The sequence below is a fragment of the Zea mays genome, chromosome 5, assembly GCF_902167145.1.
Source record: "Zea mays cultivar B73 chromosome 5, Zm-B73-REFERENCE-NAM-5.0, whole genome shotgun sequence".
In the NCBI taxonomy this organism is placed as follows: Eukaryota; Viridiplantae; Streptophyta; class Magnoliopsida; order Poales; family Poaceae; genus Zea; species Zea mays.
Window position 1 is genome coordinate 126,620,896 of NC_050100.1, and position 23,605 is coordinate 126,644,500.

Here is a 23,605-nt window from a genome sequence, read left to right on the forward strand (position 1 = left end):
TCGTTCGATCGTTCGTCCGATCGTTCGATCGTTCGTCCGATCGTTCATGGTTCGTTCGTCCGTCCGTCTGATCGTTCGATCGTTCGTCCGTTCGCTCGTCCAAATAATCTTTTTCCTACCATTATGCTGCCGAAATTTCGATCGTTCGTTCATTCGATCATTCGATCGTTCATCGTTCGTTCATAGTTCCTATTCATCGTTCATCGTTCGTTCATAGTCCCTATTCATCGTTCTTCCAGATAATCTTTGTCCTGCCGTTATGCTGCCGAAATTCCGATCGTTCATTCGTTCGATCATTTGATCGTTCATCGTTCGTTCATAGTCCCTATTCATCGATTCATCGTTCGTTCATAGTCCCTATTCATCGTTCTTCCAGATAATCTTTGTCCTGCCGTTATGCTGCCGAAATTCTGATCGTTCGTTCGTACGATCATTCGATCGTTCGTCCGTTCGTTCGTCCAAATAATCTTTTCCTGTCGTTATGCTGCCGAAATTCCGATCGTTCGTTCGTCCGATCATTCGATCGTTCGTCCGTTCGTTCATAGTTCCTATTCATCGTTCATCGTTCGTTCACACGAACTATTCACTATCACTATTCACCATTACTATTCACCATTACTATTCATCGTTACTATTCACATACACTATTCATCATCGTTACTATTTATCATTGTTACTATTCATCGATGATATCTATAATTTCTTTTCCATCGCCACTATTCATCGTTACTAATCATCGTTACTATTCATCGGTCATCTAGTCATCCCAAATTTCAACTACTCATCCATCATGCTGTCCAGTCCACCTAAGACCAGCCAGACCCATGTTCCAGTCATACGAACTCCGGTGACTGTGATTTTCCTTCCAGTAGGAACTTCCCATCTGGTCACCCATCCCAGGTTTCTCCAAGTTGAGCATGCTTGACTTTGAGATTCCTTCGAACCAGGCTTCCAAACTCCGATTCCAATAATTCTTGTTTCTAAATTCTTATCGAATTATTCCCTATCCAACCATGTCATCCCTTAAACATGGTTCATATTTCAGAAGACTCCCAAAATACTCTTGTCCCATATTCTACCTATAACTCTCCTGTTCATACTAAGTCAGACGATTCATTCATCACTATTCTCACCAACAGTGAACTTCACTATGCTACACCACATACATCCAGCTATAAATACACCTAGCTACCCTCTCCCTCTCCACACACACACTCAACACCCTCAACCAAGGCAAATACCCCACCCACTCAGTTACTCCGCTCTGCCGGCTACACGCATAGTGTCGCTTCGCCTCCAGTCCACCCTCCTGGTAAGCACCTCCGCTCCACCACCAGTAACATCACAACACCACATGACACAGATTCTACTCAAGACTCTACCCATCCATATATCGCTTTCTGACCACTATACTAAATATTTGTTGGTATACTTGCTGGTTTGTATGTTTGCTTGTTCATGTTGCATAGTTATCGGAGCGTTCATGCCGTCTCGTGGAGGCTAGATCTGCAAGTCTACGCTAGGCGGTGGAGCCAGAAGCCAGTTCCGCGAGCTCCCCTTCCCCCTTCGCCGAATAAGCACGACAAGCTCACTGGATCCCTTTGATGCATAAATTACCTATGTCTTTCAACCACAACCCTCAGCTTGTTATTTTATGCATGATATGATTTTGAGACAAGTTATTATGGCCACCCAAGCCGCTTGCCGCAATCAATCCTTAATATATTTGTTACAAATGATTTGAGAAAAGGGTGTGAGTTTTCAAAAGAAAATGCTTTTCAAAATGTGTATGATGAAGGGTTTTCACCCTTATCACCTTGTGAGTGGGATAATCATGGACTCCCTGGTTTAGGGGAGGGCCTAAGGTGATGGCTCAGCTGGTTTAGGCGTGAGCAGAAGGATTGTCCCCTCGTATAAGGACCGGTTTGTCATCTTCTCTACCTGTACTCTTTAATAGTACAACCACTCGAGACTGTGTGGGCAGTCACTCAATCTGAACTCGTACGGTCCAACCCCAGGGTTATGAAGGCTGGGGAGCACCGGGAGGATAAGGAGGGGGAAAGTTTTGTCCGGTTTGGACATGGTGGTGGCCTGACTCCTTCCGGATAACCGTTAAGGTTAGGACGTGCGGGGAAAGAAAGAGATTCGGATTCGGATCTCATTGATCATGAGATCGCAGAGCCAGACTAGTGGGTAAAGTGTACACCTCTGCGCAGAGTTTGAAAACCTATTCGAATAGTCTGTGTCCACAGGAATGGACGAGTCTGGTATGGTATGGCAATTAATGTTTTGTTTTCCAAAAAAAGAGATGCTTTTGAGAAAAGTGGTTTCTAAAAAGGTTCGGCGGTTGAGCCGTGAGCTATGGTGGACGGGAAGTCCAGTAGCTGTTTTTGAAAAGGAAAACCAGTGGGAAATTGCTGAGATACCTGGATGGTTTAGTCCAGGGGATTTTGTTCTAATATTGAAAAACTTCCTGCTCCTTTTGGAGAGGATGCACTTTGCAAAATACAAAATGTTTTTCAAAAACAACCCTGCATAAAATATTGCTGTTTCTGCAAATATCCTGAGCTCTACATATTCCATGCATTATATCTGATTTCACCATTCCGCGGGTGAAGGTGGGCTGCTGAGTACGTTTGTACTCACCCTTGCTTATTTGTTGTTTTTTTCAGAAAAAGGAGATCGGGTAAGAGTTACGACTGTTCCCAACCTTGCCTGTGGCTATTGGACCGCTGATTTGCTTCGCTGCGTATATCGGGCTACTTCAGCCCCACTCTGATGATATGTCTCGAGTTGTGGACCAACTCTTAAAGTTGTTCGCCACCTTTGTAGGTTTGTCTCGTTTAAGCAGATTTGGTATCATCTGATGTATAAATGTGTTTACTAGCCTCCTGGGACTAGTAATTGTATCACATTTGAGTCCCAGAGGATTGGGGACGCTTCAGGTGGTATCAGAGCTGTTAGGTTGGCCGAAGGACGTAACCCTTAGCCTGATCAAAAGTTTTTGAGTCAAAACTATTTTCTTAAAAAAATTCTTGCTCTCATCCCTTCATTTCAAAAATGTTTTCCCCTTTCCTTCTCTCAGAAATCAGATGGAGGTTCAGTGCCAAACCAGCTTCTGCCAGAATGAAGATGGTTTCCCCAAGTTGCTTAGAGCATGCACAGTCCGCCTCGAAATCAGGAGCCAGCCAGAGTATGATGGTTGTGAGTTCGTCGAGCATGGCACAGAGAAGTGTGTCGTGACTGTATACATTGGATCCAGTCCACACCATGTGGAATGGAGTGTCACTGCTGCTGGGCACAGATTCAAAGACACCTGCCAAGTTGTCGCTCGCAAGGCATTGAGGGCCCTGTGTCAGATCTACGAAGAAGAAGTGGCCGACACTCCGCTCAGATTCTTTCCACCCTTTCAGAGAGACCGTCCCGCTTGGATGGCCAGGATGCGTGCATTGGAAGGGCAGCAGCTGCTTGAGGATGACCCCACAGTCGTGTACCTCACTGCATACCTGCTCACCCTTGATGCACAGTATGATTTCTTGGCTCGGCACCACCGTTAGATGATTGCCCGAGCAGAAGATGCAGAGAAGCGCAACCGTCAGCTGCATGTGGATCTCACCACAGCTCAAGCCCGTGTAGCTGCCTTGGAAAGTCGTGAAGTCATTGCTGTGGAAGCCCTGAAGCAAGCCAAGGATGAGCACGTCCAGAAGTTGATGGAGGCCTACTTGGTCACCCATAACCAACGTAGAGCCCTGCGGATCCAAGAGCCCGCTCCATCCAACCCTGTTGAACCCATCAAAGCTGAAGACCCCCAGATTCTTGAAGGTCACCCGGACTCTATCAGAGGAGAGAAGAAGATTTGGGAACTACCGGAAGGAGCCATAGTCTTGGAAGGAATTCCAGTCTCCCCTAAGGCTATGGATAAGCAAGAGTACCCCGAGTCCTCCCAAGATCCCCCGCTAGAGATGTTTGAGCCCCTCGCCATGAAGAAGATTCTAGCACCGTCCCTTGAGGTCAAGGAAGAAGCTGCAAGCACCCCGCCAGCACCGCCGCCCTCTGAGGAGCTACAAGAGCCAGTCCCGCTTGAAGAAGAGTTCGACCCTGTCCTGCCATCTCAGTCGCCGCCAGAGGAAGTCATCAACATCAGCTCCCTCTTGACCCATCCAGGAGATATCTCAGATTGAAGTTGTGCGCCAGCCTTGCCAGAAGAGAAGCTGCCAGATATGAGTTAGTTATGCCCAGTCCTCTGCATGCATTGGGTAGTGAAGTTTTTCTTCACTTTGGCTAGAGCCCTGCATGTATGAGAGGTAATCGTGTAGTCCCGTGCCTTGAAAAACTCTATTTGTGTGGTCCCCTAGGGCATTTCAAAATGAATTTTGCTTGATGTTTTCTCCCCTTTTGAGTGCATATGTGATGCTTTAACGTTAGTGCTCATAAGTAGCATTTAGCATAGTTCTCAGTTCAGGAGCCGAACAATAGTAGTTATGCTTAGCCCCCGAATCTAAGTAGTCCGTGCTTTGGAGAAAAACTCTAATCTTCCCTTATTCAAAACATTTGATTTGGTTGTGCTTATCATTGCTGAGCTTGTGTGTTTTCTTTCTTTTTAAGAAAGGTTTTCTCTAAAAACATAGATCACAAATTAGAGCTAATCCTTACCTTATGCTTCCATTCTCACCTTAACCCATCTGAAGAGAAAAGTGTTTTACCAAAGAAGATACCGGGAAGCTTACCCTTGAAGCCTGGATTAAGCTACAGAAGGAACCTGTCCAGCCGCTCAGTCAAAAGGACCGACCGTGAGAATCAAAGCACTGCCCCTGAGTCAAAGTAAACAGGAAAAGAGGATAGAAGGAGTTATTACCATATAGAGAGGCAAAGATTCTTGGAACCAGAGACCACAAACATCAGGGTCATCGACCCCACCACTCACTCATGCCCCCCCGCATACGTGCCCCGCCTCCATGTGCACTACCACCGCCCCCACACCCCCTTTGCAGCGCACTACTGCCGCCCACCCCCTTTTTGCAGTGCACCCACCGCCATTACCGCCAGAAACACCATCCCCCCATCGCATCTGCTGCCTCGTGTCATCTGCTCCGTCACTGCCACTCCGCACCCGAGCACCACCTCGCATACCACTTGCCTATAAAACCCCCCACCAGCTCCCTCAATCCCCACGTAGCTCAAAGCAAAGCACACTCCAGATAAATCCCCTCTGCCAATTCGCAAGCAACTCCATTTTCCACTCCCTCGCCCCTAAGATCACAATGCTTGGTGATTCTTGGGTTGAAGACTGTTGTATATGGTTCAACATCTTCGGTTTCCTCCTCTGTATGATGGTAATACCCTTTGATAGAATCCTCTAGTGGGAAGAGCAAAGAGAAAGAAAGGGTCAGTGAAAAGAAGATAGTGAAGAGAAGATGAGAAGAAGGTTGTCCCAGAATCAACCCTGTGTCAGTCATCTCTCAGCAGCCTGGTCAAGCAGCAACAGCAGAAGAAGGCCCCGTAACACCCTTGTTATGAGGTACTTCAAGGAGTTCAAATCCCCAAGATTCAAGAGATCTACCCTCATTCTTTTTAAGTGGGGTAGTATTCCAGTAAGGTTCCTGCTATGGAGAAAAAGAAGAAGGTCTGTAGCAAGCTTGTGGAGGACCCGATCATCGAAGCATATAAGTTTCTGGATGAGAAGTGGTCACCCAAGTTCCGTTAATGAAGCACCAAAAGACCAATCAAGTAAGGAATCCATGTGGGAGTTTGCAAGAGAAAGGTTTGTGTGTTGGCATCGATGCTTCTTCAATAAGCTAGTTGCCAAGCGAAAGCCAGAAGCCTGAAGATGATCTTGAGTAGCCAGAATCAGCGTTTGCCATCAGCAACCGGATGCTCCTGAAAGGCCAGATTTTGTTGAAGTTCCATCTCCTCGAAGAGTCTGCAAAGTGAAGATATGTAGCTGAAGTAAAGCTATACCCATAACCCTTCTAAGCCGAATCTCGAGGACGAGATTCCTTTTAAGTGGGGTAGATTTGTAGCATCCCAAAAATTCAAATCCTGAAATTTTCTCAAACTCTCTAAATTCAAAATGAATTTCAAATTTCATTTCAAAATGTTTGTTTGCGAGTTGATATCAACAAATAAAGTATAGTGGTCTATATTCTCTCTGAAATCCTCCTCAAAATATCCTACAAATATTTCCCCAGTTATCCCCCTTAAATTGTTTCCAGAAATACTGCCCAGATATTTCCCTAGTAATCCCCTTCAAGTTCTTTCCAGAAATATTGTCCAAATATTCCACCGATAATTCTCCAAGTATTTTCTTCCTCAGAAATACCTTCAGAATCATTTTTCAAGTCCCTACAAATATTTTCTTCATAACTTTCCTCATGCTCATACGTATATGTATGCCTCCAGTGTCATACGGTGAGCTCTACAAGCTAATCTCACTTATACAAGACAAATACATGCTAATCTCCCACTAATCCTCTCATCCTCCCACTAATCCTCTCATCCCTCCCCCTAATCCCCCCACCATGGCTATAAATAGAGGGGCAAGGGCCTCCTCTCATCCCACCCCAAGTCATTTCATGGCAACTCTCTCCCCCCCCACACACACCCACTCCATGTTCCACACAAGCACGCACTAGCACAAGGATCGTTCGATCGTTCTTCGATCGTTCGTCCCCTGTTCTTAGTTTGTTCGTTCGTTTGTCCGATCGTTCATGGTTCGTTCGTCCGTTCGTCCGATCGTTCGATCGTTCGTCCGTTCGTTCGTCCAAATAATCTTTTTCCTACCGTTATGCTGCCGAAATTCCGATCGTTCGTTCATTCGATCATTCGATCGTTCATCGTTCGTTCATAGTTCCTATTCATCGTTCATCGTTCGTTCATAGTCCCTATTCATCGTTCTTCCAGATAATCTTTGTCCTGCCGTTATGCTGCCGAAATTCCGATCGTTCGTTCGTTCGATCATTCGATCGTTCGTTCATAGTCCCTATTCATCGATTCATCGTTCGTTCATAGTCCCTATTCATCGTTCTTCCAGATAATCTTTGTCCTGCCGTTATGCTGCCGAAATTCTGATCGTTCGTTCGTACGATCATTCGATCGTTCGTCCGTTCGTTCGTCCAAATAATCTTTTCCTGTCGTTATGCTGCCGAAATTCCGATCGTTCGTTCGTCCGATCATTCGATCGTTCGTCCGTTCGTTCATAGTTCCTATTCATCGTTCATCGTTCGTTCACACGAACTATTCACTATTACTATTCACCATTACTATTCATCGTTACTATTCACATACACTATTCATCATCGTTACTATTTATCATTACTATTTATCGTCGTTACTATTCATCGATGATATCTATAATTTCTTTTCCATCGCCACTATTCATCGTTACTATTCATCGGTCATCTAGTCATCCCAAATTTCAACTACTCATCCATCATGTTGTCCAGTCCACCTAAGACCAGCCAGACCCATGTTCCAGTCATACGAACTCCGGTGACTGTGATTTTCCTTCCAGTAGGAACTTCCCATCTGGTCACCCATCCCAGGTTTCTCCAAGTTGAGCATGCTTGACTTTGAGATTCCTTCGAACCAGGCTTCCAAACTCCGATTCCAATAATTCTTGTTTCTAAATTCTTATCGAATTATTCCCTATCCAACCATGTCATCCCTTAAACATGGTTCATATTTCAGAAGACTCCCAAAATACTCTTGTCCCATATTCTACCTATAACTCTCCTGTTCATACTAAGTCAGACGATTCATTCATCACTATTCTCACCAACAGTGAACTTCACTATGCTACACCACATACATCCAGCTATAAATACACCTAGCTACCCTCTCCCTCTCCACACACACTCAACACCCTCAACCAAGGCAAACACCCCACCCACTCAGTTACTCCGCTCTGCCGGCTACACGCATAGTGTCGCTTCGCCTCCAGTCAACCCTCCTGGTAAGCACCTCCGCTCCACCACCAGTAACATCACAACACCACATGACACAGATTCTACTCAAGACTCTACCCATCCATATATCGCTTTCTGACCACTATACTAAATATTTGTTGGTATACTTGCTGGTTTGTATGTTTGCTTGTTCATGTTGCATAGTTATCGGAGCGTTCGTGCCGTCTCGTGGAGGCCAGATCTGCAAGTCTACGCTAGGCGGTGGAGCCAGAAGCCAGTTCCGCGAGCTCCCCTTCCCCCTTCGCCGAATAAGCACGGCAAGCTCACTGGATCCCTTTGATGCATAAATTACCTATGTCTTTCAACCACAACCCTCAGCTTGTTATTTTATGCATGATATGATTTTGAGACAAGTTATTATGGCCACCCAAGCCGCTTGCCGCAATCAATCCTTAATATATTTGTTACAAATGATTTGAGAAAAGGGTGTGAGTTTTCAAAAGAAAATGCTTTTCAAAATGTGTATGATGAAGGGTTTTCACCCTTATCACCTTGTGAGTGGGATAATCAGGGACTCCCTGGTTTAGGGGAGGGCCTAAGGTGATGGCTCAGCTGGTTTAGGCGTGAGCAGAAGGATTGTCCCCTCGTATAAGGACCGGTTTGTCATCTTCTCTACCTGTACTCTTTAATAGTACAACCACTCGAGACTGTGTGGGCAGTCACTCAATCTGAACTCGTACGGTCCAACCCCAGGGTTATGAAGGCTGGGGAGCACCGGGAGGATAAGGAGGGGGAAAGTTTTGTCCGGTTTGGACATGGTGGTGGCCTGACTCCTTCCGGATAACCATTAAGGTTAGGACGTGCGGGGAAAGAAAGAGATTCGGATTCAGATCTCGTTGATCATGAGATCGCAGAGCCGGACTAGTGGGTAAAGTGTACACCTCTGCGCAGAGTTTGACAACCTATTCGAATAGTCTGTGTCCACAGGAATGGACGAGTCTGGTATGGTATGGAAATTAATGTTTTGTTTTCCAAAAAAAGAGATGCTTTTGAGAAAAGTGGTTTCTAAAAAGGTTCGGCGGTTGAGCCGTGAGCTATGGTGGACAGGAAGTCCAGTAGCTGTTTTTGAAAAGGAAAACCAGTGGGAAACTGCTGAGATACCTGGATGGTTTAGTCCAGGGGATTTTGTTCTAATATTGAAAAACTTCCTGCTCCTTTTGGAGAGGATGCACTTTGCAAAATACAAAATGTTTTTCAAAAACAACCCTGTATAAAATATTGCTGTTTCTGCAAATATCCTGAGCTCTACATATTCCATGCATTATATCTGATTTCACCATTCCGCGGGTGAAGGTGGGCTGCTGAGTACGTTTGTACTCACCCTTGCTTATTTGTTGTTTTTTCAGAAAAAGGAGATCGGGTAAGAGTTACGACTGTTCCCAACCTTGCCTGTGGCTGTTGGACCGCTGATTTGCTTCGCTGCGTATATCGGGCTGCTTCAGCCCCACTCTGATGATATGTCTCGAGTTGTGGACCAACTCTTAAAGTTGTTCGCCACCTTTGTAGGTTTGTCTCGTTTAAGCAGATTTGGTATCATCTGATGTATAAATGTGTTTACTAGCCTCCTGGGACTAGTAATTGTATCACATTTGAGTCCCAGAGGATTGGGGACGCTTCAGTGTCCTAAAGAATCCGAAGAGCCTCCACATGCACAAGATCAACCATCTTCCTCCATGCAAGCATCTCCACCAACTCAAGATGAGGATCAAGCTCAAGAGGATGAAAATGAAGATCAAGAAGATGAGCCACCTCAAGAGGAGGACAATAATCAAGGGGGAGATACCAATGATCAAGACAAGGAAGATGATGACGGTCCAAGACCACCACACCCAAGAGTTCACCAAGCAATACAACGAGACCACCCCGTGAACACCATCCTCGGCGATATTCATAAGGGGGTAACCACTCAATCTCGTGTCGCTCATTTTTGTGAACATTACTCCTTTGTGTCTTCTATTGAGCCATACAGGGTGGAAGATGCATTAAGGGATTCGGATTGGGTGTTGGCAATGCAAGAGGAACTCAACAATTTCATGAGGAATGAGGTATGGCATCTTGTTCCACGTCCTATCCAAAATGTTGTAGGAACCAAATGGGTCTTCCGCAACAAGCAAGATGAGCATGGTGTGGTGACAAGGAACAAAGGCCGACTTGTGGCCAAGGAATATTCACAAGTCGAAGGTTTGGATTTCGGTGAAACCTATGCACCCATAGCTAGGCTTGAATCAATTCGTATATTACTTGCCTATGCTACTTACCATGGCTTTAAGCTTTATCAAATGGACGTGAAAAGTGCCTTCCTCAATGGACCAATCAAGGAGGAGGTCTATGTTGAGCAACCTCCCGGCTTTGAAGATAGTGAGTACCCTAACCATGTCTATAAACTCTCTAAGGCGCTTTATGGGCTCAAGCAAGCCCCAAGAGCATGGTATGAATGCCTAAGAGATTTCCTTATCGCTAATGGCTTCAAAGTCGGAAAAGCCGATCCTACTCTTTTTATTAAAACTATTGCAAATGATTTGTTTGTATGCCAAATTTATGTTGATGATATCATATTTGGGTCTACTAACAAATCTACTTGTGAAGAGTTTAGTAGGATTATGATTCAAAAATTCGAGATGTCAATGATGGGGGAGTTGAAGTATTTTCTAGGCTTTCAAGTCAAGCAACTCCAAGAGGGCACCTTCATTAGCCAAACGAAGTACATTCAAGACATTCTTGCAAAGTTTGGGATGAAGGATGCCAAGCCCATCAAGACACCCATGGGAACCAATGGGCATCTCGACCTCGACACGGGAGGTAAATCCGTAGATCAAAAGGTATACCGGTCGATGATAGGTTCTTTACTCTATTTATGTGCTTCACGACCGGATATTATGCTTTCCGTATGCATGTGTGCAAGATTCCAAGCCGATCCTAAGGAAGTTCACCTTAGGGCCGTAAAACGAATCTTGAGATATTTAGTTTATACTCCTAAGTTTGGCCTTTGGTACCCCAGGGGATCCACTTTTGATTTAATTGGTTATTTAGATGCTGATTGGGCAGGGTGTAAGATTGATAGAAAGAGCACATCAGGGACTTGCCAGTTCTTGGGAAGATCTCTGGTGTCTTGGGCTTCAAAGAAGCAAAATTCTGTAGCTCTTTCTACCGCTGAAGCCGAGTATATTGTCGCAGGCCATTGTTGCGCGCAATTGCTTTGGATGAGGCAAACCCTTAGGGACTATGGTTACAAATTAACCAAAGTTCCTCTTCTATGTGATAATGAGAGTGCAATCCGCATGGCGGATAATCCCGTTGAGCATAGCTGCACTAAACACATAGCCATTCGGTATCACTTTTTGAGGGATCACCAACAACATGGGGATATCGAGATTGCTTATATTAACACCAAAGATCAATTAGCTGATATCTTTACCAAGCCACTAGATGAGAAAACATTTACCAAACTTAGACATGAGCTAAATATTCTTGATTCTAGGAATTTTGATTGATATCTTGCACACAGAGCTCATTTATATACCATTGATCATCTCTTTCATGTGCTATGACTAATGTGTCTTCAAGTGAATATTATGCTATGTCATAGATTGAAAGGGAAATGGAGTCTTTGGCGAAGACAAGGCTTCCGCTCCACTCCATCGAATCATTCATCCTTCGCCGTCGCTCCACAACGCTCTCCAATTTGGTATAATCTTCACTCTTATATTATTTACCAAAGGGGGAGAAAGTTTGGATAAGGGGCTTATATTTCACTCACAAGTATCCATTTTTGGCGATTCATGCCAAAGGGGGAGAAAGTATTAGCCTAAAGCAAAAGGACCGCACCACCACCAATTTCAAAATGTAGTCTTTCAAATTTGGGTTAAGAAAAAGATTTTTCAATTGGTATCTTATTTTTGATATAATTTCAAATTGGTATACCCTCTTCAAAATTAATATCTAAAACCCTCTTGATCACTAAGAGGAGGATTTCATTAAGGGGGAGTTTTGCTTAGTCAAAGGAAAAGCATTTGAAACAGGGGGAGAAAATTTCAAATCTTGAAAATGCTTCTCGAAATCTTATTCATATACCTTTGACTATTTGCAAAAGATTTTGAAAAAGAATTTCCAAAACATTGCAAAACAAAACATGTGGTGCAAGATTGGTCCAAAATTTTAAATAAGAAGAAAGTCATCCATGCATATCTAGTAGAAATAATTATTGGTTTCATTACAAGCAACCTTTGCACTTACCTTATGCAAACTAGTTCAATTCTGCACTTTTATATTTGCTTTGGTTTGTGTTGGCATCAATCACCAAAAAGGGGGAGATTGAAAGGGAAATAGGCTTACACCTTTTCCTATATGAATTTTGGTGGTTGAATTGCCCAACACAAATTAATTGGACTAACTAGTTTGCTCTAGATTATGAGTTCTACAGGTGCCAAAGGTTCACAACAAACCAATAAAAAGACCAAGAAAGGGTTCAAATAAAGAGAGCAAAAGACAACCCAAAGGCAGCCCTAGTCTGGCGCACCGGACTGTCCGGTGGGCCACCGGACAGTGTCTGGTGCACCAGGGAGTTCCACTCTGAACTTGCCACCTTCGGGAAATTGGGAGGCCGCTCCGCTATAATTCACCGGACTGTCCGGTGTAGCACCGGACTGTCCGGTGCACCAAGCGAAGCAACGGCTCCAAGCGCCAACGGTCATCTGCAACGGTACATGAACAATGAACAGTGTTCACTGCGTGCGCAGAAGTCAGAGCAGGCATCAGAAGGCGCACCGGACAGTAAACAGTGACTGTCAGGTGCACCACCGGACTGTCTGGCGGTCCCACCTGTCAGAGCTCCAACGGTCGAAACCCAATGGCCTAGTGACATGGCTGGCGCACAGGACAGTGTCCGGTGGCGCACCGGACTGTCCGGTGCGGCATACGACAGAAGCCTTCACCAACGGTCAACTTGGTGGTTGGGGCTGTAAATACCCCAACCACCACACTTCAATGCATCCAAGTTTTCAGCCATCAAACCTCATACAAGAGCTCTAGACTTCATTCCAAGACACAAACAAAGAAATCAAATCCTCTCCCAAGTCCAAAGATCATTCCAATCAAATAGTGACTAGTGAGAGAGACAATTGTGTTAATTTGAGTTCTTGCGCTTGGATTGCTTTTCTTCTTCCTTCTTTCATGTTCCCAAGATCATTGTAATCAAAGCAAGAGACACCAATTGTGTGGTGGTCCTTGTGGGGACTTACTGTCCCGGTTGATTGAGAAGAGAAGCTCACTCGGTCTAGGTGACCGTTTGAGAGAGGGAAAGGGTTGAAAAAGACCTGGTCTTTGTGACCACCTCAACGGGGAGTAGGTTTGCAAGAACCGAACCTCGGTAAAACAAATCACCGTGTCATCCGCTCTTATTCGCTTGTAATTTGTTTTCACCCTCTCTTTCGAACTCGTTTATATTTCTAACGCTAACCCCGGTTTGTAGTTGTGCTTAAACTTCATAAATTTCAGATTTGCCTATTCACCCCCCTCTAGGCGACTTTCAGGGGGCCTAAGCGTTTTGCCTGCTAGATGGAATCGGGAAGAACACAAGAACACACAAGGGTTTAGAGTGGTTTGGGCCGCCGGAGCGTAATACCCTACTCCACTGTGTGTTGTATTGAGCTTGAGAGCTTGTATGAACTTGTGAGTTTGAGTGAGTGTGAGAGAACTTGAGAACTTGTCTTGTAACGTTGCGTGCCCTCCTTTTTATAGCTCAAGGGGGTCACGTACAAGGATGCTGAGCCCCGACATGTGGGCCCAGGGGCAAAACGGGAAGAAGTAACTAACGCCTGTCACGCCAGGGTGATCTCCGAGCGCCATAATGTCCATAGTGCATATAGTATTGATATCCCGCGCTGCTTCCTCGGTAACGCGCGAGTGATGATGAGCATAGTGTACGCCGCAGCATGGGCGTACTGCATGCCAATGGAATGGACAGGCACGCCGCCTGCGGGATGGCCTGGTCGCCGCCTGCCAGCGGAGTGGACAGGGCACATTAAATGTTGAGGCGGCACATCGCCTGCCAGTGGAATGGACATGGCTCATTAAATGCCGAGGCGGCACATCACCTGCCAGTGGAATTGACAGGCGGCGTGCCTTATCCGCAATAAATGCAGAGGCCGCGCGACCCAGAGGCCTTACGTCAGGCTCCGCCCGCTGGCTTACGTCACATGCGGTAGGCCACGTGGCAGCATCGGGTCTCCGCCTGAGCGGGGAGTAGAAGCGTACACGGTACGGTCCAGACACGTGTCGGCTCCGGACCCCCGCCTGGCCTTGGTTAAGGCCTGGGTATTCTTCATCCCAGAATCCCGGGACCCTGCTGTGAGTTGCCCGGACCCCACACAGAGGGGTCCGGAACCCATCCTAGGGGTCCGGTTTGCACCCGTGGAGGTTCCGGACCTCTCCCGGAAGTCCGATCTGCATATACAGGGGTCCAGCACTCCCCCATGGGGGTCCGGACTCACTGTTGATACCTTGGAGTATATCATCTTCTCTGGCCACGTGGCGGCCCCGGAGCTGTCCACGTGGTGGGGTCGGGTGCTGTTTACCACGCGACTAGAGATAGCCGCGTGAGCACCGCGTCTTCATACTGTTGTAAAGGGTACCCCTGTTTCAGGGTACCAACACACACCCTTAAGCTAACAGAACGTTGTGAAGAGAAAATCATACAATGGTGTTGATCAATCGGTCTTCAGGGCCCGTATCTTTTTTTAATAGATGCATAAATCTCAACTTCGTACTCTCATTTATCTGGGAACATTCATTAGATCACATCCTAAACTTAAGAGGTTCAGTGTATCTGGGAACATTCATTAGATCACATCCTCAACACCCATGCCATCTAGGGATGGCAATGGGTTTAAAACCCGCGAGTAGAGGGTTTTCAAACCCGCCTTCGCGGTTTAATATTAAATCCCCACCTGTACCCGTTACCTGCGACGGGTACAATATGTTATCCATACCCATGACCCCGCGGGTGCCACAAACCCGCATATACCACGAACACATAATTATACATATATTTATACACATATAAATATACATATATAAATATGTATATATATAATATACACACACATATATACACACATATATGTTCATTGCGGGTACGCGGACACGGATATAACATTTTCTTACCCATGAGAAAACATTTGTCGGGTTAAGAATCAAACCCGCATCCGTACCTGCAAGTACAAACTCACGCCCAAACCCGTACCCGCGGACACACAGGTAGAATGTGTCTGTTGCCATCCCTAAAGCCATCCCATTTAGGCCTTGTTCGGTTACAAGAGATGAAATCCCACTATGGATTTTATCTGGGTCTGAATTGGGTGAATCCATACCTCACACCCAATTCCATGGTGGGATTAAATCCATCATTCAATCCATGTATCTCTCAAAGTTAGTTAATTTTTGATCCATGGATTATAATATAAACTTGTGCAATATCTTCATGTATTTGTTCTATACCTAATGAACTATGGATATAATCATTGACTTCCATAGTTTAAAAATTCCTAAATCTTTGGGTTATAATTCATGATAGATTTAACCGAATAAAAGAATTTGAGTAGACTTAAATTATTTTGGGCATGTATTGTGACATAGATTTAATTCTAATCCATGCTAATCTAGAGCTGGATTGGTATAAACGAACAAGGCCTTAATGAATCATTCTAAATTACAAGACATTTTGACTTTTTAAAATACATTTTTTACTATGTATCAAAACATACTATGCGCTTGGTTCCCTTAGTTGCCCATCACTTGTAGCCGCGGAGTCTCAAAGCATGTTGTGTTTGGTTAGGTGTATGAAACAAACAGGTTCTACGCATGCAAGCAATGCTTGCCCGTCAGGCTCGTCTGCGCTCGACGAGCGTATCTAGAGATGCAGGCTGTGTGCATGCACCTGAAGCTTGGACAGGCATTTCTAAATCATATTTTATTTTGTTTTTCGTCATAGATCTCACTTGAAATTTTCAATCGCTAAACCAATTTTAAATTTATGTTCTTAGCATTTTTACGAACAAAACTAGATTACACTTGCTATATAAATTTTAGAGATTTATTTTGTTTATTCTATCGGATCTTTATTCTTGATGTTGACAACCAAACAACACTTGTATTTAGCCTAAATGCACTAATACAATAACCAAACAAAAGTCTATTGCATGAAATTAGCCGGACCAAATGAGCCTGAATCCTCAGGTGCTCGGTGCTGGCTAAGTCGGAAAAGGCTGCTACTACACGGCAACCAAGCACACCGATAGTGCATCTAAGTGCATTACATAAAATATGTATAGAGAAAACCCAAAAACATAATTCAGAATTAAGTACAAAAAACCTTGGTTATGACAGTAACCAAAGCCATGTTATTTCCTCGTAGTACCATCCAAGAAGTATGAAGACAAGTGTATCGTTCCTGTTTCACATCATGAGCTCAACATCAGGTAAGCCGCAACAAGGCTTCATCTGCACAGAACTACCTTCGCAACTAAATTCTTCTTACTTTACACAAACGGACTAAGAAGTTGTCAACCCTGCAAACAGTCATAAGAGTTTTTTTTATTCGTCGATGTCCGATAGAAGTAACAGGTCTACTATGCTGTTTCTACACACTGTTTAAGCCCAGATAGTATAACAGCTACTAGTAGCTGAATTATAATGAACGACAACGATTATACATAAACCAAAACACCTTACGGCCTAGGTTGAGACTGCAACTGGGATGGCTCGACAAGGCCTTCCAAGACAACAAGCTGATCAAGCAGTGCAAGCTTTTCATCCTCTAGGGCCTTCATTTCTTCATCTTCCATGCTCAGTTCTTTGTCCAGTGCAAAGTTCTCTTCCTCCAGCATCAGGTACTTCCTCCTTAACGCACGGTATTCGTCGGTAGGACCAGATTCCGGCAGGGAATCCGGGGTCCCCCTGTCGGAAGGGGGCGTGCGAGGCTCACCCTTCAAGCTTCTTTTGGGTGGCTTTTGGACCATGCCTGATGATTGCGGAAACTCTCTCCGCAACAGTTCAGGTTCACCCTTCAGATGGCCTGATGGCTGCGGCCGGTAGACAACCTTCTTCTTATGCAACTTTGGCGCCAAGAAATCATCATCCCTTGGGTCTTGCATTCTCTCAGGCAAAGCCTTGGCCTTCCCTGTTGAAAGACAATTAAAGTGAGCCAGTTTACTAAAGCAGTACCATCACATGTTAACTTGTTAAGTACCAGCACCAACAGATATGCGGACACACCTACTATTTCAAATCATCAATTAGTATGGCGCATATGCATATAAAGAAGTATAATGACAGGAATGAGTTGCATTTTAATAAATGTAAGAAATACAATTTCGGATCCTTATACAGTAATATGGATTGAGTAGCACAACTTGTGGACAATCTGATCTACTCTTCTCCCAAGCAGAGGCAGCAACAGAGCACATGGCACAGCAGATGAATGTATATACGCCCACCACATGTAACAAGCAGTCGAGCACAATGCAAACTAATTTCTTTTAAAAATAATACGGGGTACAGATTCCCAGCAGTTCATACGAGTAGCTACAGCAGCAGATTGGGAGGGGGATTGAAGATGACACACAGCAGCAGATGTGAATTGGATCAACAGAAGAAGGGGGTGGAGAGGGATTCGAGCATAGCCGATTCGTAGATACGCATGGGATTAGAGCAAGGTGGGAGATGGGTGGGAGAGGCGGGATCTGGCATGGAGCACATGGATGGGAGAAGCACGAAGCGATGGGAGCCGTTGAGCCACCGATTCCAGGTAGGCAGGTACTGCCGATCTGCCACTCTTTCCTGGCTCTTTGCACGCAGGGAAGGGGAAGAAATCAGACCGTGTGAGGGATGAGAGCGGAGGAATTGAACACACCTCGCCGCCACCGAAGACTTGCCGCCGGTTTTCTGCTGCTAGGGAGGAGTCAGGGCGACAGGGAAGAGGCGCTGCTGTTGCGATAGCCGACGACGGATAGGGCACAGAACGACCGACGAGAATCGTTGTGGCCTGTGGGCTGCTCCAGTTGTATATAGATATGCCTCGGCCCAGATATACCTTATGGTCATGGGTTTCCATCTCATATTATTATTTATTTGTGAAACAGATAGGGCAATCGGCAGTGTTTCTTCTATATCGTCTTCCTAAATCCTATTTTTTTTCACCATTCTCTAAAATGTTCCATCCCCTAAATCCTAGCTTCCGCAGGATTCACTATAAATTTATCCTCTATACACAATTTCTAATATATTTAAAATTATGCGTGCATACATAACTTTTTGTTTAACTTATTTCATTCGTAGTTTAAAGTATAAATTTTTAGGAGAAATAGACATAGAACACCCTAAATTTAGGGATAAAAAATCTGCCCCAAAATTTAGTATGTTCTTTAGAGACAACCATTACGGCTTAAGGGCACCATTACGGTCATCCTAATATCAATAAGAGCAACTCCAAAAGAACGTGTAAACTAACCCTAAAACAGATATTAGTAAAAAATAATGGTTTTTCTTACTCCAACAGCTCTCTCATTCTTCCCAAAAAATTAGCGTCCCGCATCCACAGCCTCCTCTCCCTCATATTTTGGTGTGTTTCATCTCTCCACAATCCATTCCTCAACGTATCAGATCATCTACGGCCTCCCGACGACTGTACAGATTGCGCCACATGTCACATTTAAAGGAACTGTTGGAGTTTCACTCTTAAAAAAATTTAGCCTGCTCTTAATAATCAATTTTTGGGGTAAAATTTTTAACATTCTTTTGGAGTTGCTCTAAAAGAACATAATCCGTATTACTTGATATATCGGCTAATAGGATAAGCATCATGCAGTAACACAACATAATAATAATAAAGTAACAGGCCCCGGAATAATTGATATTTTATCATTTACACCGTCGCCTTCTTGCTATTGTCTGTCATGTTTCTATGATTTGTCAACAAAACATGATAAGAATAAATATTACTGCAGGCCCCGGCTCATAGAATCATTGGCAAACACAATTATGTAACTAGCTACTTGTCTACTTGATATGTGGTAAAAAAGCACCCACTTGGATCGAAATATCAGCCGGGCTAGTCACTAATCATGCATAAACAGTAAAAAAAGCACCCCTTCGGTTTTTTTATTTAACATTTCCTAGTGTAAATTTGTACTATCCAACGTCAAATAAAAGCAAATAGAGATGGTAGTACATAGCAAAGGCAAATCACACTGCGTGTTAGAATGTGGTGGGTGGTGCAGTTTGGAATTAAAAATAGCTGTTCATCCATAGAGAAACAGTAAAAACTGCTACGTCCATTGGGTTTAACACAGCTCCGCCCCTTAGCTTGCACTCTATTTCTGTCATTAGGTACATGTGACAATAACATCATTCCATTAATCCCTTCTAAGGGCTAGTTTGGAAACTCAAATTCTCTTCGGGATTAAAGGGGATTGAAGAGAAAATTAGTTCATTTTCACCTCAATTCCCACCAATCCCGAAGAGAATTTGAGGTTACCAAAGTAGCCCTAAGGAAGGAAATAATTTCGCCAAAACCTAAGCAATTTGCTTAGCTTTACATCCATCCCAAGGTATCATTTCTAATACAATTGTTGGGTAAGCTCGTACACATTGAGTGCATCCTATACATGTATCATAAATTTTTACAGAATGTGACATTGGATCTCTAAATTTTCCTTTTCAACATAAATTTTTTTGACCTGGTAAAAATTAAATTAGTACTATATAAATTAGATGTATTGTAGACACATAAATTTTTTTGACCTGGTAAAAATAAAATTAGTACTATATAAATTAGATGTATTGTAGACACATGACCAAGCAATGGTTTATCCAAACTTTAACAAATAATGCAATATATTTCATAATTTGTTTGTGAGAAAGCGTGAAAAGAGCCAAGATACTTGAATTTAAGGCTTCAACAATTATAATTATACGAATTCTGCATGCTAATTCGAATTAGCTCTGACAAAATGCATCAAAACTGGGAACATCTGAAAAATAACCGCGCTCAAGTGCCAATAAAAGAATACCCTAAGCCTAATTCAATCATAAAAGGAGATCGACCAGATAAGTAGGGTACCACACAACACATACGCATAAAACCACAATTCAACAAGCTAGTGTTTACACACCAATGGACAAATCAATCAAGCACCCCGGTAGATCTCCAATCCACTTTATGCCTTGTTCGGTTATTCCCATCACATGTTGATAGGATGAAATTAAAAAAATTATGAAAGTTTTTGACTTACATGGAATTTAATCTCACTCAATCTCGTCCAATCCATATAGATCGGATATAAAACGAACGGGCACTTAGGGCATGTTAAATAGGAAGGAATTTAATTTTCTCCAATCACCCTCAAACCTCGTACAACCGAACATAGCCTTAGCCGACAGATTACAGAGAACCGACTACAGTGCAAGCCACCGGGGATCCTAGTACGCCACTGGTAGCGGATTAGGATTTTTTAATGGGGGTATGCAGGACCAAAATTTTGGTAACATCTAAAGTACCATAAAAATGGCTCCATGATCGATATATATACAACTACAAAAAGCACAATAAGTCTTAAACTACAATACAAATAGTTCAAACACCATACTAATATAGTTTGAAACCTACACTATCTACAATCCAAGCAGGCATAATGCATATGTAATCAATCAATACATCCCCATTAATTTCTAATGCTTACATGGCCACATCTATAAGATGCATCAAATTAGATAAGGGAGAAGAAAGTTAGGGTTAGGGATTTAGGGGAGGTGTGCCGACTGGCTTTCTTGATTCCTCAGCAGCAGACTGCAACACAGACAGTAGGGATATAATCGGATTTGAGACATACGGATATTACTCGATACATATTTGTTTTTGTATTTTCTCTTCTGGTTCGGATCGGGTACAAATATTATTGAGTTGTGTCGGGTAATATTTGAATGGATATCGCCATCTTAAATGTCCAACTTTAAGTATATGGATACAAATGAGATACTGAATACTCGGACTCAGATACAGATCGTATCTCAACACTTTTAGATAGATCGAATTCAAATACGAATAGACAATATATGTACCATTAACATTCAGTGGCGGACAGTATTCCTCCGTCAGGCTTTAGAGGACTAGGTGGGAGCCGGCTAGTTGACTAGGGAGACTGTTGGCTTGTGAATTTTTCTTTCTACAAACTAGATTAACGTAGTCGTCGGCGAATAGAGTGTGGATGCCTAGTCAGGTCAGAGGCTCAAAGGATTCATAGCAAATCTCTCTCGACATTGGGCCTGGCTTTAGTCTTCTGTTATTGTAATTAGTAGAGGAAAAGAGGGGAATACCCAAAGGAAGAGCCACAGGAACAAGATAAAATGTGGCAACTTGTGAACTGATCCAAGATAGATAATTATGTATTTTTGGACAATAGGTTAGCATAGTGGAATGGAGAGTTAGGCTAAGGTTGGCCCACGGTGTCAACTGAGCCCATACTCCAGCTTGTCGCATGTGTATGTGGGCTAAGTCCAAAACGCGAATCATTCCAAAAAAACATAAATGCATTCCCTTACAACAAAAAACACCTCACGAGAAGGAAAAAAATTATCCCCTCAAAGATATAAACCTAAAATAATTCCAACTAAAATACATAGCTCTACTTAGTGACAATCGAATTAACAACAAATAAATACCAAAGGATACCACATAATAGTAGCTAAACTCTAGGATTTTAACATGCATACATCACTTAACCCTAACATATAGGTTCACATTATACATGGAACAAGAAATAGAGAGACATGTACACAGAAAAGGAAAAAATAAGAATACTTACCATTCCTAACTATGTGGGATGATGTTGGCCGCCGATGTCGCTGAGGCTTGCATCTTTGTAATGGATAAGGAGGTCTTGGTGGGAGGGGAGGGATGGAAGCAGTCACCAATCGAAGGGAAGGGAGGTGAGTTGTTGTTGTTGAGAGGAGAGGAAAGCAAGTAGTTGCAAGAGGTAGGGAAGATGAGTGAGTTGTCGATGGTTGGAGAGAATGGTGGGGAGGAGAGTGAGTTGCTGAAAGCAGGAAAGGAGGAAGGGGAGGAGAGTGAGTTGCCAGCGGTGGGAGAGAAGGAAGGGGAGGAGAGTGAGTTGCCGGCGGCGAGAGAGGGGGCAAGCGACTAGTCATCGAAACAAATTGTAGATCTGGATGGAGATGAGAGAGACGATTAGAGGAGGGTGAGGAATGGGTGTCCATAACACAAAAGGTGCAAATGAGGACATCTCCTTGGGGCTTTATGTAGGACAAGTTATAAACAACCATTGTGGGCTCTCAATCATTTGTAGGTGGCCCAGTTAGCATAGACTAACGAGATGCTTTATATGGTGTTAACTTCATTTTTGTACTCACCAAATTACTTAGGATATATGCTTGAATTTTACTAAACCACAATAGAATGAACTAAAAAGCTTCATAAACTCAACCAAACCCCAAGAGTTGAACTCATCACTACCAAGTAATAGAGCTTCAATGATGTTTTTGTGAGTCTCAATAAAAAACACATCTATTATGGTAACTCTACATTAACAAAGCGCCAAAGTGATAATGGAGTTGAGGCTTTGTTGCACTTTTCCATCAACCTTTTACTAGCTCTAGGAATGAGAATAAATGCATTACAATGGGTTGAGTGTACATAGACCTGCATGTATGAGCTAAATCACAAATCTACACCCACACCTATAATCCACCATACTGTCGGAATCTGGCTCTTTGTCGAGGGCCCAGTTCTTTGCCGAGGGCAATTTATCGGACACTCGACAAAACATGCTTTGTCGAGTGCCACTCTCGAAGAACAAAGACACTTGGCACATACCTCCTTTGCCTGCAAAACACTCGGCATAAACTGACATTCGGCAAAGGAGGCTTTGTCGAGTGTCAAGCTCTAGGTGAAACGCGACGCTCGGCAAAGGGTCGTAAGTAGCCGTATATAGTTAACGGTCGTTAACTATGCCGAGTGTCAGGAGTTAACACTCGGTAAACTAACTTCTTTGCTGGCAAAGTAAGGCTTCGCCGAGTGTCTTTGCTTGACACTCGGCAAAATATTTTTTTCACCAAAGTTTTTGTAGCATGATATAGACCTACATGTTAAATTTTGGCACAATTATCGAAGTGTTTTCTATAACTATTAGATTTAGTTCGTTTAATTGAATTTCTTTGAATAATTTAGATTTGCACGGTAGGTCACTCGAAAAATGGAAAACATTGAATGCAAAAATGATATTCATGTTAGTTAGCACAAGTTACGACCTATTTCATAGAAAACATTGAATGCAAAAATGATATTCATGTTAGTTAGCACAAGTTACGACCTATTTCAGGAATAGACCGGAACTTTTGAACTTGTGATCCAGTTGTTTTAAAAATCTATAAAATACAAACAAAGTCAGAAAATCATGAAACTTGTCAACACGTCATGATATCATATGTAGAGACTCTTATAAAAATTTGACAATGTCTCGTAAAAGTTCTCACGCACGTTGTGTAGAAACCTAGCTGGCCTTCACATGAAATTATAAAACTTCTATGGAGGCTGGCTAGGTTTTTACACATAATGCGTGACAACTTTCATA

General features: G+C 43.4%; 1 protein-coding gene across 3 annotated transcripts; it reads right to left on the bottom strand.

The window, feature by feature from the left end:
• Positions 1–16,475: 16,475 nt before the first annotated feature.
• On the bottom strand, positions 16,476–22,257 carry LOC100276156 (uncharacterized). Of its 3 annotated transcripts, none has more exons than XM_020553218.3 (2): positions 21,821–22,257; positions 16,476–17,139 (listed from the first exon to the last, which is right to left on the bottom strand). In XM_020553218.3, the coding sequence occupies exons 1-2, from the start codon at positions 22,230–22,232 to the stop codon at positions 16,688–16,690; spliced, it is 864 nt and encodes a 287-aa protein (XP_020408807.2). In that variant the 5' UTR covers positions 22,233–22,257; the 3' UTR covers positions 16,476–16,687. The 3 variants fall into 3 exon arrangements, with proteins under 3 accessions (XP_020408807.2, XP_008681622.1, NP_001143483.1); XM_008683400.4 differs by lacking the exon at positions 21,821–22,257 and adding an exon at positions 17,538–17,864; NM_001150011.2 differs by lacking the exon at positions 21,821–22,257 and adding an exon at positions 17,872–18,010 and having other exon boundaries at positions 16,540–17,139.
• Between the last annotated feature and the right edge of the window lie 1,348 nt (positions 22,258–23,605).

Bases quoted from the DNA above. Each gene is read 5' to 3' on its own strand.
- LOC100276156 (XM_020553218.3), bottom strand. From the start codon at position 22,232: ATGGACACCCATTCCTCACCCTCCTCTAATCGTCTCTCTCATCTCCAT. The intron at 17,140-21,820 runs GTAAGTATTCTT...GTCTTTCAACAG, and splicing joins ATCCCACATAGTTAGGAATG to GGAAGGCCAAGGCTTTGCCT.